The sequence below is a fragment of the Beta vulgaris genome, chromosome 6 (genome assembly GCF_026745355.1).
Source record: "Beta vulgaris subsp. vulgaris cultivar EL10 chromosome 6, EL10.2, whole genome shotgun sequence".
Taxonomy (NCBI): domain Eukaryota; kingdom Viridiplantae; phylum Streptophyta; class Magnoliopsida; order Caryophyllales; family Amaranthaceae; genus Beta; species Beta vulgaris.
Genome location: NC_079207.1, coordinates 35952299 through 35976974, shown reverse-complemented (window position 1 = coordinate 35976974; position 24676 = coordinate 35952299). Strand labels below are relative to the sequence as shown.

Here is a 24676-nt window from a genome sequence, read left to right as displayed (position 1 = left end):
TGTATGTTAACAATTATACACATTTTAGCATTCCATAAAGAAGCTAAAAGAAGTATCTGCAAAGTCAAGAACATCAATGCAGTACAAGAGAGAATAAAACCACAGGAGGATTAAAAGAGAGAATTTACAAATAACTGTCAAAATAGTCTGCTACCCAAAAAGAATGTCATTCAATTGTGACTACGTGATCCTGCAATTGACGTGAAACTAAAGCCAAATTCATTCCATTTGTAGCATAGCCTGTTTGTGTTCGGCTATCTTCTTCTACTGCTCTAAAGTATGAATGAGGTCCCCAACCTAATTGGTCAACAATTCCATAGAGATGCCGTAAATAAAATTGAGATAACATAAAGCAAAATTGTATGTTTATGAACATAATTAAAGAGATTGGTAACATTTTTCAGTAAGTCTTGATCAAAGTTAGACATGTGCCCGTAGTGACTATTTTTTTCTTTTTCCTATCTTCTAATCCCCTTTTCTACCCTATAGATACTCTTATATACTATTTTCTAGCATAATAACACTTATTATTATACCGTCACAATTTATTACATTAATTTATCATAATAAAATATCTCATATATTACCTCGAAAAAAAAAAATTAAAACCTCATATATAACATTTAACCTTTTTTCATATACTATCTTGTACGATCTTTATTTGCTTTTCTTTTATATCTATCTGTTTTTAAATATAGTTATTTTTTTGTAAATCACATGTGCTAATTGGTATCATAAATCTACGCATATATGTTTTTTTCTTAATATTTTTATCATAGCCATACATCATATCTAATCCAGTTCAAAGTGCTTTGAGTAATTATTTCACTTTAAATAAGGTAACTAGTAACTTGTTTCATGTCGAAGTTATAGCAATCATGCAACTATATTAGAGTATATAATATGTTAAAACTTTTTCAATAAGATGTATTACTAAGTCAACCAGAGAAAAATGAAAAGGCTTACACTGAGTGCGGTGTGGTGCGGGAAAGAACTGGAGATAGCAAAAGAAAGAGATAACAAGGCCTACAAATTAAAAAAGGGAAGAGATTTAAGAGTTTACTGAAATTATGTGATTATTATGGCAGAAATGAGAAATGAATTAATCTAGTGCACTCCAACATAAGAACGACTCATCATATATAGGTTTTTTTGTGTGTTTAGCGACCCTTAAGGATAGATAGTGACGTAAACAAGATTCGATCCTAGGCCGTAGTTCATAAGTATCACTCTCGTATGCGCTTCCAAAACTAAACTAGTTCACATTAGAGGTGATAATGAGCCTGACAAGCTCGCGAGCAGCTCAAGCTCGGCTCGGTCAAAGCTCGATTCGTTGAAGCTCGGCTCGAGCTCGGGCTCGGCTCGAGACTTAAACGAGCCGAGCCGAGCTGGGCAAAGCTCGGCTCGTAAAGCTCGTGAGCAGCTCGTTTATTATTTTATATTAAAAAAAATATTTATATTAAAAAAATATTTTATATTAAAAAATTTAATACTAATTTATATTTTAATTTAGATTACAAATTATATATTTTAATTTGTGATCCAACTTCACCTCTACTCCACTAGGCACTAAAGTCCCACATTGGTTAAGAAAACAAGGATCAACCTTATTTTCTTTATAAATAGCTACTACTCCTTACTTCAACTTAAAGTTTAATTTTGTATCTCCTTGGTTGGAAAACAAAAACTATACTTTATTTTCTTCATAGAGGAAATGAAGTATTATTTAAATAGTTGATTTTTTAATACTTAAAATATTTGATAATTTTTTCTTTAGCAAAACATGGAGTCCCACATTGAAATTTTAACAATGCTAGGAGGATTCCAAGTTATAAAAGCATATGTAAACAAAACAAGGGTATAATGAGTTTTTTTTCTTAACAAAACATGGAGTCCCACATTGAAATTTTAGCAATGCTAAGAGGGATTCAAGTTATATAAGCATATGTAGAATGAGTTTGTTATCTTAAACAAAACATGGAGTTCCACATTGAAATGGGGATAGTGAGTTTGTATTTCTTAACAAACCATGGAGTCCCACATTGAAATCTTAGAAATGCTAAGAGGGCAATCAAGTTATAAAAGCATATGATGGGTGAGTGAACAAGCTCACCTACTTCGAGCCAAGCCGAGCTCGCGAGCCGAGCCTAAACGAGCTCGCGAGCCGAGCTCGAACCCCAAATTTCCATCACGAGCCGAGCTCGAGCTCGGATCTCCCAAGCTCGGCGAGCTTACGAGCCGAGCCGAGCCTGGAAAATTTTAAACGAGCTCGAGCTGAGCCCAGTGCTATTCGGGCTCGGCTCGCTCGATAAGCACCCCTAGTTCACATCTACTGAATGACTAATAAGAGTATAGTAAAAACAAACCGATCAAAGCTCCTGCAAAAACGTCTTGCCAATGGTGCCAGTAATCATCAACTCGAGAAACACCAACAAGGGCAGCCATTAGGAACGGAAAAAACACAATACATAATTTGCCTGCATGCCCCTTTTGATCAAATGCTTCGATTTTTCCTGACAGATAAAACGCTAGAAATCCAAGTCCTGCAAAAGACCCTGTAAATCCAAATAATTTTCATGTAAGACAAAGAAAAGGAGTTTTTTTCCTTTTTTGTCAGATCAAAAACAAAATTTGCGGTTGCTCAACTACAGACAAAAATAAATATCTAAAGCAACAGAGTCATCGCAGAAAAACTAATCAAACACCTCCCAAACCGCAATATGAAATCCGTTAGTTTGCGAAAATAATCTAGAGATAATAGCGGTATCATATGTTGATGTCAATCAAACAACAGAACCAAATAAAAGTATGAAGTAACTAAGTAGTAGCGGGAATAATTACATGATGTGTGACCACTTGGAAAACTCTTGTGCCCTTCCTTTATGACACTAGCATCACCATTGCATATAACATTACCAAGGTGATTATAAATCTGTGGGATAAGAGCACAACAGAGATTAAACTTCATATAGTCAAGTTGTTTTTATTTTCAGATGAAAGTATTCTAAGATGTTGCATGAAGTAATCCTCTTAAACAAAATAACAAGCATAAAACAGTAACTGATCTTACATCCTGGCCATCAGGAAAGCAACGCCAAAAGAAGTTTGGCCTAGGCCGACCAACTGCATCTTTTATAGCATCTGTAATGACCCCAGTAATGAGCACTGCATATAACAGACCTGCATATTGTCAAATAATTTGTATGTTAAACTTCTCTTCAACAAAAAAAATTATTGATAGTAGTACATAAAATCTTGACATTACCTAAAATGGCATGGTGTAAATCGTGTACATCTCTTCTCCTAATGTATCGGATAGTGAAAACGATGATAGGCAGCAAAACTGCATAGATCTGTCAAATAAATGAAATATTTGGTCAAGCCATTGGAACTTAACAACCTAAAATTTTGTTGCAAGTTTATTTGCTATCAATTCAGAGAAAAAAAACGCAGTCGCGGTCGCGTTGTCGCGGGAACGGCTTGTGACGAAAAATTAAACGTTTCACGGCCGATACGACATGAATTTTTTTAAAAAAATCACATATGTTCTAACCTTATCTACTTTGTTTTAGTTTACAAAGCATTATTACAACATAATATAATTAAATCTTTACATTAGCTATATAATTAAATTATAAAATATTTTTGGCTAATATTTAAAAGAAACTGATGTAACAGGAACGCGGTGAGTTCGCGTTACGGAACGGACAACGTGGCGAGAAGTATGTGATTTTTATTATGGCATTCTGTAACGGAATTTCGCAGAACGGCAAATTCAAAATCCGTTAAAGAACGACCGTTCTGTAACGAAACGGGAGAGTTTTAATTTCATGGCTATCATGACACGATATAGTTTACTTGTCCTCTTTTGGTATTCCCTTTCCAATGCACAATCTTCAACAAGTAATTTGGACCATCAATATCTTTAAATATGAATTACTTAACAGATTGATTGTACATATTCTGAATCTAATATGATGTGGGCCCTCCACTATCGCTAATCCTTTCATATTTTTTTTTTGATAAATTTGCTCATTTTTATTTATTCGAAGGATGAGGGAGAGAAAGCCTCGACTAAGACTATGGTATTCCTCCGTTAGGAGAAAACTTTCATAGTGTCTAGCACACCATAGTAGAAGGAGAAACTCTCTCCATCATCAGAGCATACAAAACCAGCTACCCAACTTAATAGCTGTTGCCATACAAAGCACACATAGATAACATTACATTCTACAGAACCTTGAAAGCAAAAGACCAATGATTAGAGACAAGGTGAAGACATTTGAGCATTCCCCTTATATCCATGCAACAAAATCATCCAATCTTGGGATGCCTAGCTTGGCCAAGGAATCAGCCACAAAGTTGGATTCACGACCTTTATGAATTATGGATATGTTCATCCATTTTTTCAACGAGTTCCGAATGAAATTGAGTTGGAAGCCAGGTTCCAAGGCCCCCCTTTGTTGCCATTGCACCATGAGACTACGTTAAGAGAATCTGACTCGATGATAACTTCATGCCTTCGGAACTCATCTTTAGAAAGGATGATGTTGATTGCACGATGTATTGCCCATACTTCAGCACTATTAATTTCCATGTGAGGAATCGGACATGAGAAGAGACACATGAAAACTCCTAGATGATTTCGTAGCACCCCACCCACTGCTGAGCGAGACAAATTCATGGAAGTGGACGCATCCACGTTCCATTTAATGGCGCAGCTAGGAGGGGGCGTCCATTGAGCACTGCTGGGATTGGGCAGGTGCGTTGTCTTGAGGCACTTTGATCCACCCCACCTTAGGCAGGGAGGGTGGCGAAACACCTCCTCCGGGGAGTAGGGGAAGGGGTCTGACCACCCTTTTATCCACCAACATGCCGTGCAAAAGAACTAGGTGTTGAAGTTGTTCAGGAGTGGATGATTTTTGGGAGAAGACTCGCGCGTTCCGTTCTTTCCACAAGGTCCATAGTATGATAAAGAAGCTTGCAAGCCAGACTTTTTTGAAGAACGGTTCGCGATAGGGGGAGTGCCATGAGATCATTGCATCCGAGAGTGAAAAAGGATAAACCCAACAAGAACCCCAAATGTCTATCCACCATTGCCATAGTCGCCATGAAAAACTACAATGAAGAAGGAGGTGAGAATGGTCTTCTATTGCATTGTTGCAAAACACACATCCTGCATCGCTACTAGGGATTATACCCAGGGAAGCCAATTTGGATTTTGTGTTGATTTTCCCTAGTAGAGCTGCCCATACAAATACTTCAATTCTATAGGGAACCAATCCCCTCCAAACCCCTTTAATCGCCGTGGCAGGATTAAAATTTGAGTTCTTTCCCAGAGCTTGTGAGAAAGATTTAACGGTGAATTGCCCCGACTTATGCAAAGTCTAGTTGAGCTCGTCACTTGATTCTAATGCAGGACATACCCCATTAAGAAGCTGCTGTAATTTCTCCTCTTCCACTTTATCTTGAGGTCTAAGCTCTCTAGTCCATTCGAAACTCCATTGCCAATGGAATCCATCCCAATATCCCATGGACCCTATTGATGCTAGATTGTTGGCTGCAATTCTATATAGCCTTGGGAATATTACCTTTAGTGGAGAGGAGCCCACCCAAAGGTCGTGCCAGAAAAATGTGTTCAACCCATCACCAAGCTGCTTTCTCACGGATTATTTTGCAAGGGTCCACGCATATGGATGCTTCATTACTGCTGCGCAAATACCCTGCCAAGGCCCACCCACTTTTGGGATTTTTAGGTCATGAAGAGATAAGGAGGGGGGTATCTGTATTTTTCCCTGATGATCAATCCCCACATGGATTGCTTCTCATTTAGGAGGCGCCATATCCATTTGAAAAGGAGTGCTATGTTTTTATTTAGCAGACATCCTACTCCAAGGCCTCCCATATTAGTGGGTAACTCAACTACATCCCATCGAACAAGTGGAAGTGCACTCCGCTCGCTGCCACCACTCCATAAAAAATTCCGTTGGATGGCTTGTATCTTTGCTATTATTCCTTTAGGCACTGGAAATAAGGACATGTAGCACATGGGTAGATTAGACAAGGAAGCTTTTATTAAAGTCAGCCTCCCTCCAATTGAGAGATGTTTCCCCTTCCAAGATGCCATCTTTGCCTTCATACGATCAAGGATCACGTTCCATGGTGAATGCAGTTTTGTGGAGCCCCCAATCGGAAGCCCAAGCTATGTTATTGAAAACTTCCCCACCTTGCATAAGAGATGAGCAGCAGCCATTTGGGTCCAAGATTCCTCAAGATTAATTCCAGTGATGCTACTTTTGTGAAAATTGATCTGCAACCCTGAACACAGTTGAAATAAAATTAGAAGCTTTTTAATATTCAATAGATAATCCAGCCTAGGAGGCGAGAAGACAAGCGTATCATCGGCATACTGAAGATGCGTGATACGGTGGCCTCCTCGGCAAACTTCCACTCCTCTCTACAGGTTCATATGAGTGGCTTTTTGAAATAAGAGATTCAAGGGTTCGACCGCTAGGTCAAATAGGAATGGGGAGAGAGGGTCTCCCTGCCGGAGCCCTCTTTGCAACTTGAAAGGAGATGTCGGGCACCCATTTATGAGAATGGATGCCGACGCTGAGGTGACACAAGAGATAATCCACTCACGCTATTTTTGCGGAAAGCCCATACTCTTAAGCACCCATTCCAAATAAGGCCACGACACACGGTCGAAGGCTTTGTGAAAATCTAATTTGAATAATACCGCCTTTGTGTTTCTTTTTTTACATGAATCAACAAGTTCCCCTGCCACCAAGGCACCGTCTAAAATCTGCCTCCCCTTTATGAATGAGGATTGGAGAGGTCCGATAAGATCATTCATAACCATTTGCAATCTCTTAGCAAGAAGCTTTGCGATAATTTTATATAGGCACCCCACCATGCTAATGGGCCTATACTCCTTGAAGGTTTGAGGATTTTCAGTTTTTGGTATTAGTGCAATAAAAGCACTATTGCATCCCTTAGGTAATTTAGAGGATTGCCAGAAAGTTTGTACAATATCATAGATGTCGTTTTTAATAATGTCCCAAGCTCCCTTAATAAACTTAAAATTGAACCCATCGGGCCCTGGGGCCTTGTTACTGTCACACGAGTCCACTACTTCTCTAATTTCTTCCCAGCTAAAGGGAAGGATTAATGACTCCCTTTGTTCATGAGATAGTGTTTGGAAGTTGAGTTCTTCAAAAGTTGGCCTATTCGAACAATCCTCGGAGAAGATATCCTTGAAATATTCAACAACCTCTTTTCTTATGCGCTGGGGATCCTTAATGAGTTCATCACCAATCAAGAGAGAAGATATTGAGTTTTTCCTCTTTCAGACCGAAGCCATCATATGAAAGAATTTCGAGTTTCTATCCCCTTCTTTTAGCCACTGTATTCGCGAGTTCTGGGCCCAGTACATTTCACGCCTTTTGAGCCAATTCCATAGTTGCAGTTGGGAGGATGCCCTTTTTTTGCACTTCTTTAATTTCCAAGTCTCGCAGGTTTGCTATTTTGTCACATTCCTCAATTTCCGATTCTAATTTGGAGATATTTCCATCTATGTGCCCAAAGACTGTGGAGTTCCAGTTCTTGAGGCTTTGTTTCACAGCTTTCAGTTTCAAGGGCGGGGAAATACCCTGATTTTTGACCCACGCTTCTTTGATTATGTTAAGACATTCCGGGTGTTCCAGCCAGCAGTTTTGGAAGCGGAATGGCCTGGGACCCTAGTCTTTTGCATTTGTAGAGATCAGTAAAGGGCAATGGTCCGAGATTCCTCTGGACAAAAGTGAGATCTTCAAAGATGGAAATACATTGATCCACTCAGGGCTAATTAGTAACCTATCCAGCTTGCTCTTTGATTTTCCCCTAAACCATGTAAACCAACCATTGCTTGCTTCGATCTCCATTAGTTGCGCCTTTTGGATAAACTCCCTGAATTTTTCTCCCCCGTTGTTGACAAGAGTTGGCTGCCTCTTTCAGATTTTTGCATTGTTTCATTGAAGTCACCAAGGATAAGACATGGCAATCCTAATTCCTGACCAAAAAGGTAAATTGCATTCCAGACTTGGATCCTTTCTTCCAAATCACACGAATTATATATGTTAATTAAGGAGCAATTGAAGACAGAATTTCCCATCCTTCCGGTGATTGCTAACCAGTTCCTTTCAATTCTACATGAGTCCATGATAAAAAATTTGGAGTTCCACATGCTAAGAATTCCACCAGAATTTCCCGTTGAGGGTTGGCATCTCTATTCGACATCCGGGTTATTCCATATTGTTTTAATGAGTTTGGGGTTTATTTCTTCACACTTCGTTTCCTGAACAAAAATAATTTGAGCATCATTTGTTCTAATGAGTTTACGCAGGGAACTGCGTTTGGGCCTAGCGCCAAGCCCCTTTACATTCTAGGATAAAGCATTCATGGAGAACACCTGGAGATGTGAAAAAAAAAGAAATTTTTGCACACTAAGTGCAATGAGCAGACCAATCTTTAGCCTGATGTACAAGAATATCATCTATCTTCTTCTGTAATTCCACCTTTGGGCCTGGGTAGAGGAGACCCACTTTTTCCGCAAACTTCATCACATCGTTAGAGGATAGCTCGATATGGTGAGGGCTGGACTTTTGATTAGAGTCCTGACTGGGCTGAAGGGATTTCACCCTGTTTGTGTACTGCCGGGAAATTTTCCTTTGGTTCTTTCTTTTCCTACGGTTTTCATAGAAGGTTTTTGTGGATGGAGGAATTGCTTCTTCAAACCCTGGTGGAAAGAGTGGGCCTGACAGGGATGATGAGTTTGACGAGGAGAGGCCACTGGGCTTCTGTAGAGGTCCACACATATTTTTATCATGGAAGTTCGATAGAGAAAGAGGTATGGGCTGGGATGTCATTGTAGGGCTGGGTAAAGAGGGATTTGTTATATGAGGACATTTGGGCTTTTTTTGTTGGGGAGAGGACTGATCCACAAGAACCTGGGCCAATGGTGGAGAAGTGGGTTCCACGTGGTTGGATAGTAACTGGGAGGGACTTTTTTTTTTTGATAGGGGATGACTGATGTGTTAAAAGGTCAGTTATTTCGGCGGCAGCATTGATAGGTTCACATTTTTCGAGATTCATGCAGAGAGAATTTAAGGACAAGGGAGATTTGGGGACATCATCATTACTGCAATTATTGGGAGATGAAGGGCTATTTTGATTGGGAGACTCGCCATCAACCTCGATATGACCGTTGATTGGTTGAGCATTCTGGGCAGTCCCCACAACTGTTGGACTTCCAAATAATCTGGATTCTGAGATGCAGATTGTGGATTGGAATTCTTCAAGTGCCAGTAAAATTTTGCAGTTTATCATGAACAGACAGTCTGTGATTACTGTTATTTTTGCGCAATCAAAATTCTTATAATCAAGCGCAAGAACTCTCCCGAAAATGCAGCCGATGTTGTAAAGATTATCATAGCCCCACGCACCCAATGGGACTCCATATACATACAGACATGTCTCCCTCCAGATCGGAGCATGTTTGTTATTGACATCCCTGACATCTAAGAACCAATTTAAAAGCCACTTGCTTTCAATAATTGCAATTTTATCCTCCATTGTTTCAAATGAGATCAGATGTAGCATACCTCCAAGGGGTTTGATATTTAGACAACTAACCCCTCTAATAATATTAACTGAAGTAAATCATTTGAGGATAAGGAGGAGGAGGAAGTACCAATGACACTCCGGGAGAAAAGTTCAGCATTATCATCGCACAGGGACCCTTTGAGAATCGCTGCATGCACCTCATCATCTCTATCAAAGACTAGCGAGTCCCGGGTGAGTTCAACATTTTCACTAAGTGCTCTTGAGCTCATAATGCGCTTTCGAGACGGTTCAAATTGACAAAAGTCAGGTATGGGGTCAGGTTGAATAGAGGGGAATTGATGGTTAGTTCGGGTTTTAGGTTTTTTAGTTGAATGGGGTTTTGGGGTGGGGGATGGAACATTAGTGCATGCTTCCTTATAGGAACGGTGATCTCGATTAGCTGGTTTTGAAGGGTAGGTAGTCCGACGAGACTGGTAGTTTAAAGGGTCATGGGTTGATGGGTTTGGGGAACGGAAAGGCTTTTGTATGGGAGGAGGGTTATCAGCTTTTGCAGGGAAGACTTTCAGGCGAGCACCCCCTAGTCTTCGCCCATTTTCATTCTGGATTGCTTTTAGGCAGGATTGACTCGAAAGGAATTGCACAAAAGCATACTTGTGATTTCGGTTTTGGCGGAGCTTTGGAGGAATATGGATATGGGAAATGGGACCGTATAATTCGAAGGTTTTGAGAATATCAGAGGGGTTGATGGTGGTGGGGATGAAGTCAACAAAACATGTTCGGAGTGCAGGCTGGGGTTTTCTCATGGATGATCGTTTTCTGGTAACTGTGTTCCATTGATAGGGATTACGAGGTTGGAGGGGGTTTCTCTCACTAGGATTCTCTCCCATCTCTCTATCTTGGCCTTACCGACTTCCCAAGTACCGCAACAATTAACAATAATTCGCTAACCCTTTCATATCCATGTGAAGTCTTCACTAATCTCTGTGTCTCAACAATTCCAACTTTTACCATATCTACCAACAAAACTACATTTCCCTCTTATGTATTCTTAATATGCGTGCGAATGCCTAAGAGGACGTTTAATTATGTTTAGACGGAGGCAATATCTATGTATGCACTAGCCTTTATATGCACGCGATGCGTGCGTTAATTTTAAAATTTGTTATTCTATTATATACTGTATTCGTACTTGATTTATGATTAAACTTAAATGTGAAAAATTCAACAGTTAGATGAATTTAGATATATTAATTCGCTAATGTAAAAAAATAAAAAAGGTTGTGAGTGATTGTTAACATTAATTTTTGTGAATGAATATTGAACAGAAAGAACAAAAATAATGAGTTGGTTTAACAGAATTAAAGAGTATCAAAGGTAGTGAATGTTCAGACTTTTCATGTGCACGTTATCTATGCCATCTTTTTATAAGGTATAAATTTTTTCCATTTAATTTTGATTGAAGTATTTGACGCATATACCATTTTAAACTTGTTTTAAATGGCAAGTTGGAATGAGAATTTTTAAATGATTTGCTTTTGTAATTTTTTTCATTCCATTAATTAGATCATTAAGGGTATTTTAGTCACTTCAAAAAAAGACACTACACCTCCTCCCTTGGCTTATATAATAGAGATAAGCACTACAAAACGTGGTTAAAGTTTATAAACTTTGTGTTTTCAGAAACAAATGGGGTAAACATAAAGATGGGACGTAGTACTGTATTAGTTAACAGGAAATTGAATGAATAAATGTGTACAATAAGTGAATGGAGAAAGAGAGACTTACAGGAACTGCCCATACAGGAACTGTATTGGGTTGTAAAGGATACTTAAGATCTGTCATCATATCCTTGCCAACAAAACGATAAAATGGATCTATAATGTTCAAAATACCGATGATGAACAATAAAAGTATCAGTGTAAGCCAATCATGAAGGTGCGTTCTTGCTACTCTGGCTCCATGAGATTGAATTGTATAAGATCGTACTTCAATCATTGTCATTCTGTCCTGTTAAAGATCAAAAATAGCCACCTATAATTGTTGACACTATTCTGATATTCTAATATCTGCTAAGATGTAGTAGGCTAGTAGCATTTTTAACTTATAACACAAACAAAATTTCTGGCAATAAGTCAATAACTAATAAATTGGAAATGTTTGCTCCAGGACCAAATTCAGATTTTAGGTAATGACTAGATGTTTATAGTGCTCTATATTACTCATACAGTTAACAGTCATAGATTTATCTAAGAATAATTTCATGTACCCTTTGTATAGCCCATGTTACAATTTAGCACTCAACTTTTTCTTTCTTTCAAAATATACTATTCCCATGTTACAATTTAGCACTTAACTTTTTCTTTCTTCCAAAATATACTATTTACGTTGTTGTAGACTTAATACTACTAGTACAAAAACAGAGAAGCTAAGATAGTTTATCTTTGCCCTTCATGAATCACCATTTCACCACCATTCAACAATAAATTGACCATTATGGTAGTCCATATTACCATTTCACCCTTCTTCTTTCAGGGAAATTACTAATTCACCCTTGGTTAATATAGTAATAATGATAAATAAATGGGTTATGCTATATGGGCATATAAGACATAAAAACATTGCTTAAAACGAAAATTAGTTGTCGATTTATGATAAAAGTTTACATTAAACTATATGATAAATGATCAATTAATACTTTTTTTTTTTCATTTTAAACTTTTTATATGCAATCCTTAATATTGCATTTAGCTTTTCCCTAAATAAAAATAAAAGTTTAACAACTTTTACGGCAAAGAAAAAGAAATTATAAGACAGTAATTAACATTATGTTCATCTATATACGAGCTATCTAGTAATGAATAACATTTTCCCCTCAAAAAAAGTAATGAATAACATTTTCCTTGATCTAATTTAACACTAACTCCAGGCCGAAGGACTTCAAAATCCAAACTTGACCACCCTTTGGTAAGTCAAAAAAAAAAATTCGAATATTCTATCCATGACGTGATGACAATACGACATGCCACAAAATGAATACAAAAAATGATGTGTATAAATATAGTTACTCAATTTTTAATACTTGCATAATGTGGATTGAGCTCGTAGTTTAAAAAACATTTGAATAAATAATTAGATTAATTTAAATACCAGTAAGAAGTAAGGCTTGTGTTTGAAAAGTATGTGGAAGTAAGAAAATAAAGTACGTAGGTATGCAAAAATTAAAGTGTATGAGAAATTAAAATTGAAAAATAGTCCTTTGATTTGGGGAATTAAGGAATATTTATAGTTAAAGTGAAGGTGTGCTTCACGCGCCAGCTGCAGAAGGATGTGTGACCCACAATCACGCGTGTCAGGTGTACATGGGTGCGCTTGACACGACATGCCCACAACGTACATGTGATACGCGTTTTTAAAAAGTCATTAAGATTTGAGTAATTTTAATTAATTTGTTTGGTTACTTTCTCTAATCTATATAAACATATTAAAAGACGTTCATATCAAAGGAATGATGTCACATGACACTTTACAATATATGTGTCATGTGACACTCTTCTCAAATTTCTTATACACATGTTTAAGATCTCATTTACAAATATTAACATTATGTTGATCGAAAACATGACCTTTAAAAGAAAATGTGAGAGTTTAACCATCAATTAACTACAGTTTCAATGTTTAATGTTTCAAAGCAAAGTGGGTGTGGAACCTATATGTTCCCTCTAGGGTTTATCCTTGGGAGGGTTTTTTCTCTCTAGGGTTTCTCCTTGGGAGGGTTTTTTTCTTAGCCTCCATCGCTAGGTTTTTCTTCTTTTTTGAAGGTTTTTTCTTCATTCTTTCTTTGTTTTTTCATCACTTTTCTTCTTGGTCTCAATTGTGAATCTTTGTAGGGGCTTCCAGTGGTGTTCATACCGGTGGTAAGCCCCAAAAACCTTTTTAATTGTTTCCAATAAGTATATCCCATCATTAAGATGGTATTTATTTATAGAGTTCCATTTCTTTCTTTGTTCGTCTAATGAAGAAGGAAGATCTAAGAATCACTATTCTCTGTAAGAATCTAGAAGACCACGGAAGTATTTTCACCCAAACGACTATGCATCAGCGGAAGTTAAGCCGAATCAGGGTGAACTCGCAGATTGTATTGCTTCAGATGAAGTTTTTTATTAAGGCTATTTTTTATCAAATCTGCGATGTATCTAGTTCTAAGGTGTTATATACCTATGTTGAAATTTTCGATTTTTCAAGAATTGATTGTTAATGTCGTTTGGCTACCCCTTATCAATGAAATTATTTTTCTTCCTGTCAAAAAAAAAATGTTTCAAAGCAAAGCATAATAAAGTCCCATAATTATCCTCCCTCCGTCCCAAAATATAGTTCCCATTTCATTTTGTATAGTCTCCAAGACTTACCTTTGACCTACGATATCTTCTATTTCTTATTTGTAAAAAATATAAAAAGTTGATATTACGAATTTATACATTGAGACGAAGCACACAATAAGACCCCTCATGAATATGTTTTTTTTTGTATATATTAGTAAGAATATTTGGTTAAAGTTTTTAAAATTTGACTTCCAAAATAGAAATGGGAACTATATTTTGGGACGGAGGGAGTATGTAACTACAAAGACATAGACAAGTTTCTTGATCTCTAACACTTTTGTTAAGGTAATAACATTCTCTTACTCCAATTTCATTAAAATTGTTGTTTTTATCCCAATTTCTTAAGAAGTTCTTCAAAGAATAGAATATATATCATGTCATAACGTCCATTTTTTTAATTCTGCACTAGACTGAAAATTATGAAAAAAATAATAAAACCAATTATGAAATTTATAAATAATAATTTAAATTAATAATTGTAAGCTAACCCGGGGTATAGTCCGGCTAAAATACTAGTTTGCTCTTTAAACTGTGTGCCCAATATTATTTGAGCTATGGCAAGTTTTTTTTCTTAATTTCGTGGTGTGGATATTAGAAGAGTTGATTAAAACTTCAAACCGGTGGCTCTTTCCATCGTACAGGTAAGATTAGTTGCACTAGCCTACTTCTCTATAGATGCAAATGGAAAATTTTCAAAAAACTAACTTTTATAACCAACTTTTTTCCAAAAAAATAACTTTTAAAAATTTTCTTTCAAAAAACTACTTGATATAACATATTCCTTTCCATATACATACTTTTATATTTAACACTATCAATAAATGACAATCACCTTAGTGTTGTTGTCGATGGAGTAACAAGAAAAAAAAGAGAGAAACGATAGGGGAGGAAAGAATAACAATTTATGATGACTTAATTATTAGTAATTAAACCTCATTTATGGTAAAATGGTAGTATATTGAAATAAATTTGTTATATAAAGTAGTTTTGTGAAAGAAATTATTCAAAAGATAGTTTTTTTTTTTTCAAAAAATTGATTATAAAAAATAGTTTTATGAAATCTTCCCATGTACTTATTGAAAGATAGAGGAATACTCCCTCCACCCACAATTGGTTTCAAAGTAGTACGAGGAAGTAATCAGCAAACGTTCCTACATCTTCCTTTCAAGCAACTCCTTCGCAACAAACTCCAAAATCCAAAACTTTGACTACCCTTTTCCAATATCTTTACTCTTTATTTTGATAATGGATTATCTTTATTTTATAAATTAATAATAGGAATAATTTACTCAAATAATACAACCTTTCACCGATTAATTTTTAATAAGTCTGCAACCTTTCTATTATTCTTGAATATTATGACGTTTTGGTGGTATTTCCTTTTAATAGGCTTTGCCGTATTTATAATCAATTTGTTTGGTACGCCACATTGCCTATCTCTTCCATTTTTACTTTCTCTTTCCTCCATGTCCGGACTTCTATGATAAAGAGTTAATGTTTTAGACAATTTTAAGTCATTTTATTTGACTCGCTAGAAGTAAATACAGTAGACAGATCACATTTAATTTAATCGTACATGCAGGGGGGCAATCCAATGGCGGGGACTTGAAGCAGCATGGTAGCCCTGAACGTGGTAGATATGTGCATTATATTTGTTGTGCTCTTTGGCAAGATGATTGACACGAGCCAGCATGATGTTATGAGGTGTGGTTTTATCGTTGAACACCAAAGAGTTTCGTTCACTCCACAACACCCACGCAAGAAAAGCTCCCTTGGCTCGAATTTTCACATCAATATTCTTCCAGTTCACTACAGAATCACTCATGGGCAGCAACTCAATATCTTGCAAAAACACCGCACAATCACTAGCAAGCCATAACTCTCGCACGAGAGGACACGTAAAAACCGCATGCTCTTGGGTTTTAGCTTGGCCACACCCTTGAGGACATCAATCATCTTCAATCATATGACGCCATTTGAGCAAACTACGAGCCAGAAGACTGTGAGTACACAACCGCCATAGAAAATGGCGTACTTTTGGACTTACTTCCATGCTCCAAATACTCAGCCATGCTTGGTGAAAGTTGTCAAGATTGCCACCTTTTCCAAACATGCATATCGTTTTCACCGAATAGCAAGCATCCTTGATAAAAGCCCAAGTTAACTCATCTCTCATAGGCATAAGGCTTAAGGGGGAGCTAAGAATGCACCGCACATCTCTTTCATTAAAAAGCTCGTCAATAAGCTGCACATCCCACTCCATCATATCAAAATTAATAAGCTTACTCACATAAGTATACGCATCATTCTTCTCGCTAGTGATGTAGTGCCCACTTTCATAGACCACGCAAGGATCATCCCAAATGTTAATTTGGATACCATTACCAACCTTCAAAACCAAACCCTCTTTGAGAAGGGCTTTTGAACTCCAAATGCTACTCCATGAATAACTAGTTGAACACCCAAGCGGAGCATCCAAAAAATCACAGTTAGAGTAATACTTTGCTTTCACCACTCTAGCAAAAGAGAATGAGGCTCACAAACTAGTCTCTACACTTACTTAGCGAAGAGAGCATCATTGAAAACATTTAAATCCTTAAAACCCATGCCCCCCAAACATTTTAGAGTGCACATCGAATCCCAATTTTTCCAATGAAGTTTCCGTTGAGAGTCAGAGGAATTTCACCAAAATCGGGCCATAGCTGAGTGAATCTTTGAATGATGGAACAAGGGAGTTTATAGACTCCCATAAGATAAGTGGGAATTACCTGAATCACATATTTTAACAGAAGTTCTTTTCCTGGTCTAGATAGAAGCTTTTCCTTCCAACCTTGGAGTTTCTTCCAAATTATATCCAAAATAGAATCAAATATGGACTTCTTCGACCTACCCTAAATAGAGGTGATACCAAGGTACTTCTCGTGCTTATCAACCTGTCGCATGTTCAAAAAAAAATTCAACTCTTCTCTATTTGCAATAATGACTCCTCTCCTGAAAGAAACCTCCGACGTTTCATAATTAATTTTCAAACATAGCTCATTATCAAAGTTACCCAACGCCCATCAAAGCCCATAGTGAGGAGCAACTTCCTCAGAAAACCCACTCAACTCTATCATTAGATTCACTCATGTCTAGCTTCATTGCAATAGTTCCCCGACTCTTGTTTCCATACTTTATAGAATGGAAAACGTCCATGGCAGAGGGCATTGTCAATAATCAGGCGACCAGGAACAAAGGTGCTTTGATTTTCAGTAATAAGACTTGGGAGAAAATCTTTCAATTTGATCACAATAGCTTTTGACACCAGCTTAGACAAAACATTACAAAGAGTAATAGGGCGAAAGTCAGCAGCTTTTGTAGGTGTTTTTATTTTTGGGATCAAAGCAATATTAGTATGATTTACACAGCTAGGAGAGAGAGAACCATGTAAAATACCACTGACTAATCTAGTAATATCATCACCAATAATGTGCCAGAAACGTTGGTAGATGATAACATGCATACCATCACGCCTAGGAGCCTTCCAGGGTTGCATTGGTAGAAGGGCAACATAGATTTCTTTTTTTGTGAAAGGCCTGAGCAACCTTTTGTTGCATTCATCACTAACAAAGGGTCAATAAAGTGCAGGACAACATCAAGGTGCTCTTTAGACAGAGCAGTGAAGGTGAAAATCGAAGAGAAATAAGTGTGAAAATACCTTTAATATCCTAAACATCCTCAAACCAGTTCCCGTGATCATCAAAAAGCCCCGTCACAAAGTCCATCTTCTTCCTCTGACTCGCTTTATGGTGAAAATATTTTGTGTTTTTATCCCCATCTCTAACCTCAGCAACTCGAGAGCGGAGATTCCAATAAACTTCATGCTTAGCGTAGAGGTCATCGAGCTTCTTTTCAAGATCAGTTTGAGTGTTGCACATAGTCTCTGAAATAGGTTGTTGTTGGGTCCACTGAAGATCTTTTTCAACTTTTTATTTGTTTCCCAAATTTTCTATAAATATCAGCACTCCAAACTTTTAAACTTTCAGCCATGTTTGTGATCTGGCCCACCATGGAGTCCCCTTCAAATTGGGCCCAAGCGGACCACACAGTACTCTCACACGCTTCCTCCAAAAGCCAACTGGTTTCAAAATTAAACCATCGCTGCCTTCTTGTGGGCCTAGAAAATGATTGGACCTAATAACTATTGCTGAATGGTTGGATGTATACGGATGGAATGTTCAGCCACGGTGTTCGGATAAAGAGCAAGCCAAGAGGGGGAGCTAATAAATCGGTCAAGCCTCTCATGTATGCATGTTGTCGGTGAGTTGCCCCGTTCCCAAGTGTACATGCCTTTGTACCCAAGATCACGAAGAGATAGGTCATCCAAAGTTTCACGAAAATTAGACATTTCCCGACGAACCCTATCCGCTCCTCCTTCCTTCTCATCATAGCACAAAATTTCATTAAAATCACCACCAAACAAAATATGCCAAGAAGTTTCATTACATAAGTGACGAATAAGGGACCAAGTTTGATGTTTTTCTTCCTCCTTTGGCCACCCATAAATACCAACAAACCTCCATTGTTTATCTCCATCATCAACATTGCCACAAATGTGGGGGCTAGAGAAAGAAAAAAGAGAAAACAGAACTTCCTCTTTCGAATATAAGCACAGACCACGTGATCTACCTCTACTAGCAACACCAAAAGCATGTTGGAAACCTAAACGCCCCTTCAAAGCTTGTACTTAAATTTTATTAATCATAGTCTCTTACAAAAACGCAACGTCGGGGGCGTAGAAAGAGCTCTACCTACGGAGCTGACGAACTCACCAAGGATTGGTCATCCCCCGGCAATTCCAACATAAGAGATTCATAATGATGGCAACCTCCGCCAAAAAATCAGGAGTAGCTACAAAAGACGAGCTCAACTTTTGACGCTTCTGAGCATCATCACCATCACTACACACCGCAATAGTCTCCATGCTTCGTTTGTTCACTAGTTCAGTTGGACCACCCCTTTGTCTTCCATAGGCCCACGAGTCATACGTTTCCACGCACCAGATTTCACACCTTTTTTCTCCTTAACACTCAAAAATATAAAGCTTTCATGATCTTGAGTGTTACTGTGCAAAGGAATAGCAACAAATTGGAATGGGGCCACATGTTGGGTCAAAGCTGCACATTCCTTGGACAAAGTTTCAGGGGGAGCCTTTGGGAGTGACACTTCATCAGTAGCTGGCTAGCTGCTGGAGGGGTAACAACATGTTGCTTATTTCCTTGCTCATTTGGAGCAGAGTATTCATTATCAAGTAGCTTTTAAGGACACTCAATACTCTCCTGTTTCGAGCAAGCTGAGGTATCAAAGAGGACTTTTTTACAATGCTTATATTTGCTTTCTTCTTCAAGCTCTTTGATCTACCTTTTCTTGGGGTGGTTTTAAGCCCAAACTCCAACCCAGCTTTTCACATTTATCTTCTTCATCAACAAACTGACAATCCTTCTCCAAATGTCCCATAATTCCACATGCTAGGCAACAAAATGGTAATAGTTCATAGGCAAAATCAATTTGTATTTCCTTCCCTTTCTTATCACGTTTCTTCTTATATCTTCTTAAAGGTTTGGTGGTGTCTAACATTACTTTAACACACCTATAATGGCCAAAGCCGAAGGCATCTTCTTCAATATCAATAATTTCTCCCAAGTTACAAAGTATAGCCCTAACTACGTCATCAAATCTCATATTAAAGGGGGAGGTTTTTTAATCAAATTCGGAAAGGCGAGTGTGTCAAATTTACCTGGTCCGGTTGTTCGTCGCCTTGAGCCTCTTTTAGCAAGATGAGCATATTGTCAAAACACCAAGGTCTTCCATAAAGGATCTTCATCATTTCCCTCCACTGAAAGAATTGGAAAGCAAAAAAAGGTTTGGCTTCAAAACCCTAATCACAAGTCCATGAATCGGAGCCCAAACCATGGTTATTGTCCTTTAAAACGCCTCAACATTAAAGGAACGTTCGGTTAAAAGTCGTCCCATGAGCAAGAGAGAAACTGTGTTTTCACCATTAGGGTTTATAATGTCAAGGGAGAGGATCTGGTCTTCCTCTTCATCTATACGAAGTTTTGACACACTATCTGCGATCTCCTCAGCCATGGTGGAGGAGGACAACCGCCGCAGTGGAGCAACACTAGAAGGTAGGGTTCTTTCACGGGGGGCTAAGGGAGAAGTTTAACTAACCGTTAAGAAATTATTTACCTAAAGGGACCTAGATAAGTGGAAATTTCAGTGGGAATTTTTATTTTCCATGAATCACCAAACAACATTTAGCAATTCCTAGGAAATACAAAAACATGAGAAAAAAAATTCAAAAAATTTTGAATTCCCCACCTTCAAACAAATAAGCAATAAAACACGCTAAATTTCTTACACTCATTTAAAAATTTCCCTATTTCCCCCCAAATTTCTTCCTAAAATCTCTTGTTACAAATTATAACATTTAGGAGTAAGTTACTCCTTCTGAAATTGGATGGTTTAACAGTTGAAGAAAGAGATTAGAGATGATAAATGAATATTTTAACTTTTATAATTTTCATTTCAACTAACCGAAGGTTAAGTTACGTTTTATAATCAAAATCTATATAATAAATATATTAAAAGGCGTGCAAAAGAAAGTCTATATGTCACGTGGCACTCTCTTCAAATTTCTAATGCAAATGTTTTTTGTTTATGTGTACTCCTCACTTTAAAAAAATGTATAAGTGCAAGATATCGAACACGTGAACTTTGAAATAAAAAGTAAGAGCTTAACCATCAACACACACTAGTATTAAACCGCATCAGAAATCAATTAAAAAATGAGAAGGAAAGCTGGAAGAAAAATCTGATGCGGTCCTCTTGTGGACCGCAAGATTAATAAAACTGATGCGGTTTTTTAAGAATCTGATGCGGTTCCTAGGACCGCATCAGATTTTCTTAAAAAAATGCGCGGCCCATTTCCCTCCCTTACAATCCCAGCCCACATAACTCTCCTCACTCAACCTTAATCTCTCTCCTCCTCACTCAACTCCAATCCCCCTCCTCCTCACTCACAGCGCCCTCACTCCTCTGCCTTATTCCTCTCTCGTTCTCTCTCCTCTCTCCTCTCTCGTTCTCAAACACCACCAACTTCGTTTCCTCGTTCTCAAACACCACCACCAACGCCAAGGAACGAAACCGCCAACGCCAAAGCATGAAACCGCCAACGCTATCAACCACGAAGGGAAACGACCGCGTCCTAGTCTTCAACGGCGCCCAGATCTAGTCTTCACCTCCTCGAAACGTCGACCACCACCCACTCATCACGATTTTTTTTTTTTGTTTTTTAGTTGATTTTATTAATTTTTGTGGTGATTAATCATGTAATTTCATATTATTCTAGATCTAGGTTTAATTTCGTTTAATTCTCATTTTTTCGTTTCTTATTTTTCTGTTAATTAGTTTATACTCTGTGATTTTAGATTTGATTAATTACTTTATTTTTTCATTTAATTTCGTTTGTATAAATTAAAACCACTAACTTCGTGTGTATAAGTTTCATTTAATTAGTTTCTTATTTTTCGTTTGTATAATTTCATTTACTTTATTTTAGATTTTCGTTGTTGTAATTACCATGTTTTTGTTGTTGTAATAGCCCATGTTTTTGTTGCTGTAATCGGAAGCTGCCGAACTTTTTTTATTTTTCGAAAAACACACAATCTGATGCGGTCATTCTTGAAAACCGCATCAGATTCTTACCATACTGATGCGGTTTTGGACTGTATAAGTTTTTTGTTAGCTGCTGCGGGTCATCTGATGCGGACCAAAATCGCATCCGTAAGCTGGATTTTGACGCATCAGATGGGGTTTTTTCCGCTAGTGACACTATGACTTTGTTGTTTAATGTTTCAAATAAAATATGATGAAGTCTTGTAATAATTATAATTAACTAAAAAGACTTTAACAAGTATATATATTTGTAACTTACAAGAGAATATTGATGTCGTATTCTCCTACTATAATTCCTTTTAAGGTATTGTTTTCAAACTCAAACCTTTTAATTTTATTTAACTATCATGTCATGACGTGAATTTTTCAATTTATTAATGGACAAAAAATAGAAAATGTAGCAAATAAATTATAAAATTTAAAAAATAATAACATATTTGTTTATTGTAACTGACCCGGGGGTATTGTCCGGGCTAAAAAAACTAGTCATTCTTTAAACAATGTGCCTAAGTGTTTGTTTGATTACAATAGGAATTATTTTCCCATATGAATTTAAAGTTTATAAGAATTTAATTCATTTATGAAAATCCTAGAAATTAGTCTAAATTGTTTAGTAGTCATAAGAAAAGTCATATTACATAGGAATTTATGTAGTTGTTTGGTTGATATGAGAAAACACGAGAAATAGAAATTACTAAGAATTAAAAATTTGGTTAGTTGTTTGGTTGACAAGAAAATAGCAAAATAAAGGAATTAGAAATTTTGAGTTTCCACAAAATGGAGGAAATTACTTACCTAGGTCCACCTAGGTGAGTAGAAATTCTCAACGTAATTTAATTCCCTCATTATCAATCAAACAATTTAACTAATTTCTCATCAATTTGATTAACTAATTAATTTCCTATGAATTGCAATTTCATGGGAATTTTGAATTTCGATGTAAACCAAACAACTACTATGTATGAATTGTGACTTTGTGAGTGACCAAGGGGGTAGTTAAATCAATTTCTACAATTTTGTGGGAATTTCAAATTCCTATAAATTTTCATTTCTCCCATTTTTCGAATTTAATATTAACCAAACAACTATTTGAATCATGAAATAAATTTCCATTATCTAGATAATTTCTTGTACCAAAAAACCACTTAACTTCAAACTTGCAAGTATTGCGAAACAAAATCATATAACATCACATTAAAATACAGCATAATCTTAGAAGAGTTGTCGACCTTTATATGAAAGGGCCCTCATTTTTTGGCCTTCAACGAAAAACCCCAAAATCCAGGCAACGAAACGCAACACTTTCTTTGTTTTATGAGCAAAGATTCAACATCGATCTAAGAATTTCAGTCTCCAAAATAGAATAATATTCTTTTTATATATATAATATTCTTATTGAACTGCAAGAAGCACATTGCTTCACGACCATGTCTACGACGCAATAAACTCTCCCAGAAGAAAAAAGAAGAATTTTATATTTTAATTAATAATATTCAAAGAGAAACAACTAGACAAGTGTGGTTGGTTTGATAGAAAACGTTTCTAATGGAAAATTGTTTTCATTCTAGATTAAAACTCAATTCTAGATGGATTTTCCTGTGTTTATATCCATTTTCTTCGTTTGTGTTCTGTGTCGTTCAATAGAGGTGGGGAAATTGTGGCTTCCCTTGTTACACTAGAAAAATAATTTTCCATTCATGGAAAATGAAGTTCAACCAATAGTTCTCTCTAAATTGATCCGTCCAGACCAAACAGAAAAAAAAGTAAGGAAAAGAGTTTTCCTAGAAAGCATTTCCTCTCAACCAAACATTTACTAGTGAGAACAAATTGTAATGTTGCCATAGAAAGTATGAGAAAAAAATAAAGAAGAAGAAGAGAACATAAAGTTTTTCAATGAAAATAAATAATTTACAGTGATATTAGGGAAGAAGGTTACTTACTTGTGGCCTGTTGCGGGGAAGAAGGAGAGAGAAAATGCAGCGAGTTGGTTAGCAGATTTGAAAAACGGCAATATGAGAACGAGTATTTCTTTGAACTTTTCCAAACGTTGTGATTGACAAAATGGTTATAGTCTTATAGATGATGATGTGGTGACTTGGTGAGTGTGAACAAAGACGGTCCAGGCGTGTAATATAGTCAACGGAAGAGAGCTGGTTTTTTTTTTTTTTTTGTGAGAGCTAGGAGGGAAGTATTAGGGTATCTTCTCTCCGACATAAAATAATTTGACTGAATTGAATTGAACTGATTGTAATTAAATTGAATTGAATTGAATTGAACTGAACTGAGTTGAACTGAATTAAATTATAACTAATAATAGTAATAATAATATAATATAATATTATTTAATTAATAATAAATTCATAATAATGATTTATTAATAATAATAAGTTATTAAATAAAATAATAATTAACTGATTATGAAAACTAGTTAATGTTCAATAATAATATTATTTTTCCTAGTAATTCAACTATCAAGTATTATTGTTGTTATTATTAATAGTATTATTGTTGTCATCTATTAAAAAGTTTGTACTTTGAACAATGACAAATATTATTGCAATGTGTAATCTTATGCTTAAATTATCATTTCAATATAATTAGCTGAATCATATAAAAAAAATATTAGCAAAACAATAACTAGCAATATTAAAATAATAATAATAATAATAATAAATAATAATAATAATATAATAATTGTAATCATGATGTGAATATTTATAATAGTAGTAATAAAGATAATGATAATAATAATAATTATCATTGTTTTATTATCAGAGAATTAAATGACTGGACTGAACTGAACTGAACTGAACTGAAATGAATGTAACTGAACTGAACTGAACTAATTGCAACTGAACAAAATTGAACTGAACTGACTGCAACTGAACTACACTGAATTGAAAATAAGCTGGGGAGAACATACCCTTATTATCATTATCATATCATCAATAATATATAAAGCATAATCCAAAAGC

General features: G+C 36.4%; 1 protein-coding gene across 1 annotated transcript; it reads right to left on the bottom strand.

Moving 5' to 3' along the window:
• LOC104896654 (putative lipid phosphate phosphatase 3, chloroplastic) lies at positions 1-24283 on the bottom strand. The gene is made up of 8 exons (XM_010683426.4): positions 23642-24283; positions 11389-11610; positions 3266-3353; positions 3071-3180; positions 2842-2932; positions 2367-2555; positions 967-1026; positions 1-297 (listed from the first exon to the last, which is right to left on the bottom strand). The coding sequence occupies exons 2-8, from the start codon at positions 11602-11604 to the stop codon at positions 167-169; spliced, it is 885 nt and encodes a 294-aa protein (XP_010681728.2). The 5' UTR covers positions 11605-11610; positions 23642-24283; the 3' UTR covers positions 1-166.
• Positions 24284-24676: the final 393 nt, after the last annotated feature.